Source organism: Dendrobates tinctorius, unplaced genomic scaffold, assembly GCF_039654945.1.
Source record: "Dendrobates tinctorius isolate UK_male_01 unplaced genomic scaffold, ASM3965494v1 ptg000129l, whole genome shotgun sequence".
Taxonomy (NCBI): domain Eukaryota; kingdom Metazoa; phylum Chordata; class Amphibia; order Anura; family Dendrobatidae; genus Dendrobates; species Dendrobates tinctorius.
In genome coordinates this window covers 1,755,157-1,768,543 of record NW_027361797.1, presented here as the reverse complement: position 1 = coordinate 1,768,543, position 13,387 = coordinate 1,755,157, and the positions used below count along the sequence as shown (strand labels likewise).

Sequence of the window (13,387 nt, the reverse complement as noted above, 5' to 3'; positions counted from 1 at the left end):
CTGGCCTGAATTGGCACAATATGCCTTACAGGAGCTTGCTTGCCCTGCTGCTAGTGTGTTATCTGAAAGAGTCTTCAGTGCTGCTGGATCAATCCTGACAAAAAAAAGGACCAGTCTGTCTACCCAAAATGTTGATGATCTAACCTTCATTAAAATGAACTATGCATGGGTTTCAAAGGATTTTGTCCCACCTTCCCCTGATGACACATAGGTTGCCAGAAAACTGCCTCGTTTTTGTCCTCCTCTTCCTCGGACTTGCCCAATTTCGCCCTTTGCAGCAGCTGAATGTCCAGCCAGCACATCAACATATGCCATTTTTTAAACCTTCCTAAGTGGGCTGCCCACCCCCCAATGGCTGGGGTCAACACCTGATGCACCCAGGCAAGTGCCATTGCTCTGAACAGGTGGATGGGCCCACAGATGGCCGACAGCACTGGCACAGGGCTCCTCATAGTACAATACAGTGTCTCGCCGTCAGACACACCAGCGTACTATGAGGGGCCCTGTGCCAGTACCGTCGACCACGAGTGTGCCCCCCTGCTTGGACATGGCCAAAGGACTTGCAAGTTGCAATACTTACCTCTCCCTGCTCCACCGCTGTGTAGTCTGGGCAATTAAATCCTTCACAGGGACGACCACTAGAAATTTGGTATATTGATCGATGATGGTTAAGATGTAGCTATGCCCTGTCCTGCTGGCCTCTACCTTCAGATGATCAATGGCTACCATTTGTAATGGACGTCAACTTACAAGCGGATGCAGTGGTGCTTTATGATCACCTTTCACAGATGTGATGGTCACAGACGTGTGACATTCCTGCCACCATATTTCAATGTCTCCTCTCATGCCAATCCAATAGAATCGCCTACGGTCTGTGGCTTCTGTCTTTGGCACTCCAAAATGACCAGACACATCATGATAGGCAGTGAGGACCATGTCTATATCTCTCCCTGTGATCACAGTTTGATGGAGACTAGTAACGGTGATGTGATCCACGCTACTGTGATAAAGCAATCCTTTCTTCATAAAGAACCGTTTTCGCTGTCTCCACAGACACAGTAATTGAGGGTCTGCATCACTCTGCAACATCTACCGGGAGGTTTTCCCACGATGAATAAATCCCAAATTTCTGCTAACACTCGACTTTCCGTCTGTACTTGTATCCATGTAATTTCCAGTAGCGGAGAGTCTGGACTGGCTTACTGAGATTGAAATATATACGAAGATTTAAAAGTACCACAACACTGTATACTGTTGTACGCTTCGGCTACCTTTCCCTTTTTCTACTTGTTAAATTCTGGTGTAATACATACTGAGCCTATGAGTGTCTGTGTCTGACTCTGGAAGTATAGGCAGAAATTTACAATTACCCCTAGACTGGATACACCTGGCATGTGCTGATACAGTACCTTTGTTCCAAATTTTGTATTACGGTTTTATCCATAGTGAGTGAGCGTGTGTTGTTTATGCCTTCTATATATACGGTGAATTGGAGATACCAATTTTTACCCTATACTCGCTACAGCTTGTGTTTTGTTTTACAGTACCTTTGTTCGACATTTAGTATTACGGTCAAATCCATACTGAGTAAGCGTCTGAGACTGACTACAGGACTATGTATACAAAGATTTTAATTGTACCCTATAATATATATACTTGCTATCTTGTTATCCAGTACCTTTTTTACAACATTTTTTATTATGGTCAAACCCAGACTGAGTGAGCGTATGAGGGTGACTCCGGAAATATATACCGAGATTTCAAATTTGCCCAACACTGTATACAGCTGTACGCTTGTATTACCCATTTACAGCTTTTCATATTCTTGTGTAATCCATACTGAGCCTGAGAGCGTTTGTGTCTGCCTCCTGAAATGTATACGGAAATTCAGAATGTTTACACTATACTATATATACCTTGTATCTGGTGATACTGTACCCTTTTTCACCTTTTTATTTTATTGGGTAATCCATACTGAGCCTGGGAGCGTCTGTGTATGACTCGTGAAATATATACGGAGATTTACTGTTATCTCTAGACTGTATAGAGCTGTACGCTTCTGATACAGTACCATATATCTGCTGGTATTTTGGGTCAATTTTCTAAAACATGAGGAAGTATGGTACTGATGGTGGTGGTGGTGCATCTGCTGGTAGTGCCAAAAATACAATTGCAGCTAAGGCAGGAGGTGTTGAGCCTGCGTCATGGTGTAACCCTGGAAGGCCTGTAAGGCTCCGTTTTCTGGGAGTAGGTAGACTGCTTTTAAAGCCGGAGCATCAGGAACTGTTTTTGGCTTACATTGCTGAAACAGCCTCCAGCTCTATCGCCTCTTCTTCTGAAGTTTAAAAAAATGCAAGCACTGAGTCATAAGTGCAGGCTTCAGGTCAGGAGCAACCACTTTCCTTGTGTCCTTCACCCATACCAAAAGTGAAGGATGCAGCAGCACACACTTCAGATTACTCCATGGAGCTCTTTTCACATACCATGCCTGGGTTAATTAAAAATGGGGCCCATCATATACTGGAGCATTCAAAATGGGGGACATCTGACACTGGAGCATCATCCATGAGGCCCATCATATACTGGAGCATTCCAAATGGGGCAGATCAGACACTGGAGCAGCATCTATGGGGTGCATGATACACTAGAGCAGTAGAAATGGGGGCCCATTATATATGGAGCATTATTAGGGCAAATAAGACACTGGAGCATTAATCATGAGGCCCATCATATACTGGAGCATTCCAAATGGGGGACATCAGACACGAGCAGCATTTACAGGGACCATTAGACACTGGAGAATTAGAAATGGAGCCCATTATATATGGAGCATTATTAGGGCCCATCATACACTGGAGCATCATCCATGAGGCCCATCATATACTGGAGCATTCCAAATGGGGCAGATCAGACACTGGAGCAGCATCTATGGGGCACATAATACACTGGAGCATTAGAAATGGGGCTCATTATATATGGAGCATTATTAGGGCCCATAAGACCCTGGAGCATCATCCAAGAGGCCCATCATATACTGGAGCATTCCAGATTGGGGACATCAGACACTGGAGCAGCATTTACGGGGCCCATTAGAAACTGGAGCATTAGAAATGAAGCCCATTATATATGGAGCATTATTAGGGCCAATCATACACTGGAGCATCACCCATGAGGCCCATCAATCATATACTGGAGCATTCCAAATGGGGCAGATCAGACACTGGAGCAGCATCTATGGGGCACATGATACACTGGAGCATTAGAAATGGGGCCCATTATATATGGAGCATTATTAGGGCCGATAAGACACTGGAGCATCATCCATGAGGCCCATCATATACTGGAGCATTCCAGATTGGGGACATCAGACTCTGGAGCAGCATTTACGGAGCCCATTATACACTGGAGCATTAGAAATGGAGCCCATTATATGTGGAGCATTATTTGGGCCCATAACACACTGGAGCATCGTCCATGGGGACCATCATATACTGTAGCATTATGTGGAGCTCATCATATACTGTATGGAACATTATATGTGGCCAATTATTCTGTATGGAGAAATATATGGGGCTCATTATTCTGTATGGCCCACAATGTGGTGGCCATAATACTGTATGAAGTAATATACTGCCCTTTTTTGAGCTATTGTACAATTTAAAATAGTTCAGTCATGTCATGTAAGCAGTGAAGTATTTGTCATTGTACTATACCTATATTTCTGTGCCGTATCGGAGCATTATGAGTTCTGGTATGTGTTAAAGGGGCACACTGACACTCTTTGACCCAGGGCACATGAAAACCTGGAGCCAGCCCTACCCCCCCCCACAACTTTAGCCTAATAACCCCCTGTTTTCAATGTGTAACTATTATTATGAAGTAAATTAAGGTTGACAAGCTTCAGTAATAAGAATTGATGTTGTTGGCACTGTACAGTAGGTGTGTTTACTGTCCTCCACTCCCTGCCGACTTTGCTTCCCCATTGACTTGCATTGGGTTTCGTGTTTCAGTCGGCCTCCGACTTTTCCCTATAGTCGGACGATTTCATTCAACCCGACTTTTGAGAAAGTCGGGTTTCATGAAACCCGACTCGACCCTAAAAAAGGCAAAGTTGCTCATCTCTGGAGATGAGCAAACTTGCTTGGTAAATGTTTGCCAATCTCAAAGTTGGAGCGAACTTTGCACATTCAGATTTGTGTTTGGATTCCCGATCATTTCCCTCAAAATCGGCAAAATTCGGTAAATTATCAAGTTTCCACTAAAGGCTACGTGCACACGGCGGTGCTAATCCAGTGGCATCATTACCGTTGGTCAGAGCACTGCATGATCACGCTGTCAGATGTTAGCGTGACCCTCCAACTATGACTGTGACCCGCAATAAAAAGCTTACCGCAGGTCAGGAATGATTACACACTGCTGTCAGTGTGTCGCCACTGCCGGATAGAGCAGCCCCATTAGTCACTGTTCTACAAGTCATCAGGATTGCTGTGGGACATTGTGGTTTATCTCTTCACTTCGTACAGATGAGGAATATGGTTTATTATTTTAGTTCATTTTCAGGGGACATTTGTTTCAGTGGACTGGGTGATGATGTCAGTATGGTTTAATTTAGAGTCACTAAAGGAGTCTGTGTCATTATTTCAAATAAAGGACTTTAATCTGGGTGTGTGTTTTTTTGTTTTTTTATACAATATCACTATGGAGTTAGGAATTGATAGGTGTCTCCTTATAAACAGCTCTCCATACTAAGCAGTGGGCTTGATGTCACAGACAATACAAAGGTGACATCAGTCCCAAAAATATGATCCACGCTAGCCACCACCACAGGGCAAGTGATAAGAGCTAAGCAAAGCACCTGAATTGGTGCATCTAATAGATGTGTCTTTTCTGGTATGACTGTGGGCTGCTATTTTTAGGCTGTGGGGCCAATATCCATGGCCTCTGACCAGCCTGAGAATACCAACCCCCACCTGTTAGCTTTAGCTTGGCTAGTTGTCAAAAATGGAGGGGACCCCAAGCCGTTATTTTTATCATTATTTATTTATATTATAGAAAAAAAGAGGTGGGATCTTTTTTCTTGATAACCAGCCTTGCTAAAGCTGAACGCTGAGGGTTGCAGCCCACAACTGTCAGTTTTGCCTGGCTGGTTATCAAAAATACAGGGAATGTACATAAATTTGTTTTTTTATTATCTATTTATAGAGCAATTGGTGGGTCAATTGATGCAACTTTTCCTGGTGTCTGCCCCTAATTTTAACTGCTTTGACGGCTTTTGGGCCCTCCTGAATGTCTTGTCTATGTGTTTGCTTTTCCCTCCCATTGAATTCAATGCTGTTCGGTTATGTTCGGCAAAGGTAGCCGAACAAAACCTTGAAAGGTTCTCTCATCTTTAGTCTTCAACACATGAGAAACTGGGTCTGAGCAGAAAAAGTAAATTAATGTGCATGCAAAATGTGATTGCATATGAACACATGACCTTTACACAGAGAAAACCAAAAAGCAAAACACAAAACAAATATCCTGGAATAAAAAAGTAAAAAAATATATTGCAAAAATTGCATGAAGGTAGTAATAATAGTAATAATAAGGGTATTTAGTTAACATAATTTTGATCAAAATAATGTAGAAGCCATCCCGTCACGTCACGGCAACCCTTGTGGGACAGTCCTAACTCTTGTATTTAAAACCTTTCCACTTGTCAAGTGACGTGAATGTGAACAAGGACAGAGGGACTGAACCACCAGTAATAGTATAGGCCAGACAGGATGGATTTTCCAACTCAGAAACAGGGCGGTCACACCCTTATATGCACAGAATGCACAATGAAACAAATGAGAAACTGGGTCTGAGCAGAAAAAGTAAATTAATGTGCATGCAAAATGTGATTGCATATGAACACATGACCTTTACACAGAGAAAACCAAAAAGCAAAACACAAAACAAATATCCTGGAATAAAAAAGTAAAAAAATATATTGCAAAAATTGCATGAAGGTAGTAATAATAGTAATAATAAGGGTATTTAGTTAACATAATTTTGATCAAAATAATGTAGAAGCCATCCCGCCACGTCACGGCAACCCTTGTGGGACAGTCCTAACTCTTGTATTTAAAACCTTTCCACTTGTCAAGTGACGTGAATGTGAACAAGGACAGAGGGACTGAACCACCAGTAATAGTATAGGCCAGACAGGATGGATTTTCCAACTCAGAAACAGGGCGGTCACACCCTTATATGCACAGAATGCACAATGAAACAAATGAGAAACTGGGTCTGAGCAGAAAAAGTAAATTAATGTGCATGCAAAATGTGATTGCATATGAACACATGACCTTTACACAGAGAAAACCAAAAAGCAAAACACAAAACAAATATCCTGGAATAAAAAAGTAAAAAAATATATTGCAAAAATTGCATGAAGGTAGTAATAATAGTAATAATAAGGGTATTTAGTTAACATAATTTTGATCAAAATAATGTAGAAGCCATCCCGCCACGTCACGGCAACCCTTGTGGGACAGTCCTAACTCTTGTATTTAAAACCTTTCCACTTGTCAAGTGACGTGAATGTGAACAAGGACAGAGGGACTGAACCACCAGTAATAGTATAGGCCAGACAGGATGGATTTTCCAACTCAGAAACAGGGCGGTCACACCCTTATATGCACAGAATGCACAATGAAACAAATGAGAAACTGGGTCTGAGCAGAAAAAGTAAATTAATGTGCATGCAAAATGTGATTGCATATGAACACATGACCTTTACACAGAGAAAACCAAAAAGCAAAACACAAAACAAATATCCTGGAATAAAAAAGTAAAAAAATATATTGCAAAAATTGCATGAAGGTAGTAATAATAGTAATAATAAGGGTATTTAGTTAACATAATTTTGATCAAAATAATGTAGAAGCCATCCCGCCACGTCACGGCAACCCTTGTGGGACAGTCCTAACTCTTAAATACAAGAGTTAGGACTGTCCCACAAGGGTTGCCGTGACGTGGCGGGATGGCTTCTACATTATTTTGATCAAAATTATGTTAACTAAATACCCTTATTATTACTATTATTACTACCTTCATGCAATTTTTGCAATATATTTTTTTACTTTTTTATTCCAGGATATTTGTTTTGTGTTTTGCTTTTTGGTTTTCTCTGTGTAAAGGTCATGTGTTCATATGCAATCACATTTTGCATGCACATTAATTTACTTTTTCTGCTCAGACCCAGTTTCTCATTTGTTTCATTGTGCATTCTGTGCATATAAGGGTGTGACCGCCCTGTTTCTGAGTTGGAAAATCCATCCTGTCTGGCCTATACTATTACTGGTGGTTCAGTCCCTCTGTCCTTGTTCACATTCACGTCACTTGACAAGTGGAAAGGTTTTAAATACAAGAGTTAGGACTGTCCCACAAGGGTTGCCGTGACGTGGCGGGATGGCTTCTACATTATTTTGATCAAAATTATGTTAACTAAATACCCTTATTATTACTATTATTACTACCTTCATGCAATTTTTGCAATATATTTTTTTACTTTTTTATTCCAGGATATTTGTTTTGTGTTTTGCTTTTTGGTTTTCTCTGTGTAAAGGTCATGTGTTCATATGCAATCACATTTTGCATGCACATTAATTTACTTTTTCTGCTCAGACCCAGTTTCTCATTTGTTTCATTGTGCATTCTGTGCATATAAGGGTGTGACCGCCCTGTTTCTGAGTTGGAAAATCCATCCTGTCTGGCCTATACTATTACTGGTGGTTCAGTCCCTCTGTCCTTGTTCACATTCACGTCACTTGACAAGTGGAAAGGTTTTAAATTCAAGAGTTAGGACTGTCCCACAAGGGTTGCCGTGACGTGGCGGGATGGCTTCTACATTATTTTGATCAAAATTATGTTAACTAAATACCCTTATTATTACTATTATTACTACCTTCATGCAATTTTTGCAATATATTTTTTTACTTTTTTATTCCAGGATATTTGTTTTGTGTTTTGCTTTTTGGTTTTCTCAGTCTTCAACACATGCATAATCAAAAGCATTATGTAAACCTACAGAGGAACCCATTCAATTCATATGTTATTCGTACAAAAGACTGAATATTAATTAAAAGGGGTGTCTTTTTGGAACCCTCCCTTCTCATGAGGCTCCTTATTCAATGTTTGGCTGACTAGAATAAACTGAAATGTAATATATTCAGAACTAATAAACCTCAGATTTTCAGTTTTTGGTTCTGATTTATATATTTTCAATCACATTTCATAGCAAATAAGTATGTTCCAAACATGTTTTTTTAAAAAGTTTATTATTAATACTTAATAAAACAACAGATTCATGGAATGTTTATTGATCTTTTTATATTCATTAGGGGAACAATTTTGCTTAGAATACATAAAACTGGTTATGCTATGCAGAAAATGTATAACTTTTGTCTATTTTTCTCACTTAAAGGTCTTCTTGGTATGGTGGCTCACATGATGTACACTCAAGTCCTTCAGGTTACTGTGAGTTTGGGACCTGAAGACTGGAGACCCCATTCGTGGGATTATGGGTGGTCTTTTTGGTAAGTATCATTGCAAATTGATAAATATAATTTGTAAGATTTCTATTGAAATGTACCTCTGTGACATAACATTGCCATTTTTCTCTTTTGTGAAAAGTATTGAAAATCAAAATCTCCAAGAGTCAAAAGTGAAACCGAGCCACTTCAAAATTCCATTTAGCTGAAGAACGTGTGTTGTATTTGAAGATACAGTGAGTGAAATAAGTATTAAAGACGTCACCAATTTTCTAAGAAAATATATTTCTAAAGGTGCTATTGACTTGAAATTGTCATCATATTCTCAACCCATCCAATCCAAACAGGAAAAGAAATAAAGCCATAAATTTACATCAATTATGTGTAATAATGAGAAATAACAGGCAAAAAGTATTGAACACGTTTACTGAAATGTATCTATTACTTCATACAAAAGCCTTTGTTGATGATGACAGCTTCAAGACACCTCTGGAATGGAGAAACTAGTCACATGCACTGCTCAGGTGTGATTTTGTCACTTTCTTCCACACAAACACTCATCAAATCCTGAAGGCTTTGTGGGATCCTTTTATGAACTCTAAGGTTTAGTTCCTTCCATAAATCTTCTATTGGATTCAGTTGAGGTGACTGGCTGGAAAAGAGCCCAACCAGAGGCGTAGCTAGGGTTTTGCTTTAGGGGGGGCGAAACTTATGAGTGGGCCCCTAACTAGGTAACTTTGATTACAACTCGGTGGCGCACCCTAATAGTGGATGTAGAAGATGACTGCGCTGTTACTGAAAATAATCCCAATATAAAGACCAACATAGATATTACATGGTCAGTGGTAAATACCAGTGCTACAAAACATACAAGTGATTACAGCACAGTTACAGATAGTGCCTTACCGCTAACGTTCTTTCTGATGGAATCGTTCACTTTTCACGTCTTTTCCATCTGGCCCAGACCGACATGACAACTTCTCCAGCCACGACTCTGCTACAGAGAATACAACAAAGACATGTTTCACTTCTCATATTCCAGCCCCATCACCATCTATCCCCATCCTGCACAAACTCCTCATCCTGCTGATACCCCAATACTGAGCTGCTGTTGCTGTATGTATCCCTATTACTGCACCTGATACCCCAATACTGAGCTGCTGCTGCCGCCGTATGTGTCCCTATTACTGCACCTGATACCCCAATACTGAGCCGCTGCTGCCGTATGTGTCCCTATTACTGCACCTGATACCCCAATACTGAGCCACTGCTGCCGTATGTGTCCCTATTACTGCACCTGATACCCAATACTGAGCCGCTGCTGCTGTATGTGTCCCTATTACTGCACCTGATACCCCAATACTGAGCCTCTGCTGCCGTATGTGTCCCTATTACTGCACCTGATACCCCAATGCTGAGCCACCGCTGCTGTATGTGTCCCTATTACTGCACCTGATACCCCAATACTGAGCTGCTGCCGTATGTGTCCCTATTATTGCACCTGATACCCCAATACTGAGCCTCTGCTGCCGTATGTGTCCCTATTACTGCACCTGATACCCCAATGCTGAGCCGCTGCTGCCATATGTGTCCCTATTACTGCACCTGATACCCCAATGCTGAGCCTCTGCTGCCGTATGTGTCCCTATTACTGCACCTGATACCCCAATGCTGAGCCGCCGCTGCTGTATGTGTCCCTATTACTGCACCTGTTACCCCAATACTGAGCTGCTGCCGTATGTGTCCCTATTATTGCACCTGATACCCCAATACTGAGCCTCTGCTGCCGTATGTGTCCCTATTACTGCACCTGATACCCCAATACTGAGCCGCTGCAACTGTATGTGTCCCTATTACTGCACCTACTGTGTGGTTCTGTGTGACCTCTAAATTCTAAAGCATCCCTCTATAATATAGTAATGCCGGGTGCAATTGCCCTAGAAAACAGTGCCCACATATTGTCTCCTAGAATGTAATATTGCCCTTTGTGTGCCCCATTTGACAGTCACTGTAACCTGAGTTCCCCTATAACAATAAGTGCCCACTTTACATTTATTAATGTCCTGAGTCCCCCCCTGTACAGCTCCCCTATACACAGTAATATGCCCCCTCACTGTATACATACTGACCCCTTAGCATCCCCCAATGATGGCTCCAACACTGTATGATGGCCCCCACAATAATCTCCACATTGTATGATGGCCCCCTTACTGTAATCTCCACACTGTATGATGGCCCCCTAGATAGCCTCCATATAGTATAATACACCAGATAGTCCTCAATATAGTATAATGCAGCCCCATAGGCAAACTCTACAGTATAATGCAGCCCCCCCATGGGCAGACTCAATAGTATATTGCAGCCCCCCATAAGCAGACTGTAATGTAAGGCAGCGCCCCCCCACCCCCCCTATAGGCAGCCTGTAATATAAGGCACCCCCCATCCGCTATAGGCAGACTGTAGTATAAGGCAGCACTCCCCCATTCGCTCCATACACATTGTATACATACGGCTCCGCTCCGTACACCCCGTACACCGTACACACACATTTCCGCTCCGTACACCTTGTACACAAACGGCTACAGTCCGAACACCTTGTACACAAACGGCTCCGCTCACCCCATACATACGCGGCTCCGCTCCTCCGTACACCTCATACATGCATATCTCCACTTCGTACACCTTCTACACACACGGCTCCGCTCTGTACACCTCATACACACACAGCTCTGCTACATCCACCTGGCTGTAAACCCCTCCCGACCCCACACATAAACTTCACCTTATCCAGCACCAATGCATGACAACCAGCACAGCAGAGTCCTGCAGCCAGCCACTGAAGTCCCTGATCATGTGACCTCCGCCCCTCCTGTGACCTCATCACAGGTCCTGTGCGCACAGATTAACTCAGGATGACATTGCTGGCTGTGAGCCCACTGCTGGCAGCGGGGCCCCCCACTGCCTTCTCAGGGGCCCATAGCAGCCGAGTGGAGAGTAGGGAGATCGATTCTCCCTGCTCTGCCGCAGAATGTAACTATGGGCGCGCTGTGCACGCCGATACAGTTACATTAGTGTAGCTCCGGTGGGCCCCCTCAGAGAGCAGGGCCCGGGGCGACCGCCCCCTCTGCCCCCCCCGGTAGCTACGCTACTGAGCCCAACACCATGATGTTGCCATCTCCTAACTTCACTATTGGTATGATGTTTTAACATGGGGTGTATGATGGCATCCAAATAGTTCCATTTTGGTCTCATCTGACCAGACAATATTCTCTCAGTATTTCACAGGCTTGTCTAAATGATATTGAGCAAATTTTAAATGTGCTTGAACATGCTTTTTTGCTCAGCAATGGAGCCTTGCATTGTGAGTATGCATACAGGCCATGGAGGTTGTGTGCATTACTTGTTGCTTTCTTTGAAACAATTGTACCTGCTGATTCCAGGTCTTTCTGTAGCTCTTCACAGGTTGTCCTTCGCTCTTGGATAGCTCTTACTATAATTCTTTTCATTCCTATGTCTGAAATCTTGCGGGGAGCACCTCGTTGTGGACTGTTTAAGATGAAATTATGTCCTTTCCATTTCTGGATTATGACCCCAACAGTGCTCACTGAAGCCTTCAGTAGTTTAGAATTTTTTTCTGTCAGTACCATCAGTATATTTTGCAACAATAAGGTTGTACGGGTATTAAGGCAGCTCACTGGTTTTACAAATCATGGGATGATTTTTGTGTGACACTTTGGTAATGAGACACCTTTTTTATAGGCCCTCAGTTGATCCAGCTGATATTATTTTTCACTAATTGGCAGGATTGCTTTCTAATTAATCATAGATTTCAACTTGTGTCATGACTTTCCATGGCTTCTTGCACCTCTCTTGCTTATTTTTTTCCTGTGTCATTTCTCATTATCACACATAACTTTATTTATAGACATCTGTGATTTGATTATTGTGCATGTGTAGATTGGATGGGTTGTTTCCGACATCTGGTGAGAATTTCATTTCAAGAGTACCTTTAGAAGTATATTTACTTAGAAAATCAGAGATGTGTTCAATATTTGTTTCACCCACTGTATCTAAAGAAATTGGTTGCAGATAAAGAAGATTTCCCTTGAGAACCTCAAAGGACCATACCATTACTTCTAAACAAATTGAGAAACTTTTAACAAACTTTCTCCTTGCCAAAAAGTTAAATCGTCTACAGTTCCCGATTTAGGAAATTAAAGTTGTTCTACAATTGGGGAAACTCTTAAAAAAAAATCAAACAGCTCTTTCTCTTTATGTCATAGAGGAAATAGTGTATAAAGTTTCTATTTACCCAAAGTTAACTACTTTGATTCCAAGACATGGAAGAAACTCTGAGGAAATGTGTACACAGGGCATTTTGAGGAGTCTTTTCCAGTGGGTCTGTTCCGAAAACTTGAAATAATCTTCCTATATATTTCTATTGTAAAATTACTTGTTCATATGTTCAGCCTTCCGAACATTTTTCTTCTGCTTCAAGTTTTAAAAAATGCTTGGTGGGAGAAAAACAGTGCATGCTACTTCTTTAAAGCATCTGCTGCTAGAAAACACTCCAAACTAGGCATTGTCCAAATGAGAGCATGCAAAAAATGCTTTAGGAAACAAAATGTCCAAAAACACTTGAAATAGTTTTCAAAGCCACATACTGGTAATCACATGCCAACTGGATTCTTATTTGCTTCTCTCAATATATGATCTCTTGAGAGAAGTGGATGAGAATCTAGTTGGCACATAATCGACAGTATTCAAATGGCGTATTGATGCCCAATCAATCTAGCAGCAGAGAGAAATCATGAAAGTATGCATGAAGCACACGGTCAGGGATCACCCATCTGCAGTCAGAGAATGTG

General features: G+C 41.8%; 1 protein-coding gene across 2 annotated transcripts in view; it reads left to right on the top strand.

Annotated features, from left to right (window-relative positions):
• The window catches only part of GSG1L (GSG1 like), a 355,659-nt gene that overhangs the window by 318,154 nt on the left and 24,118 nt on the right, over positions 1–13,387 (top strand). For both annotated transcript variants that reach the window (XM_073542778.1, XM_073542777.1), the window contains one exon: positions 8,453–8,564. In XM_073542778.1, the coding sequence (XP_073398879.1) occupies positions 8,453–8,564 (112 nt within the window). The remainder of the gene's footprint in view (positions 1–8,452; positions 8,565–13,387) is intronic.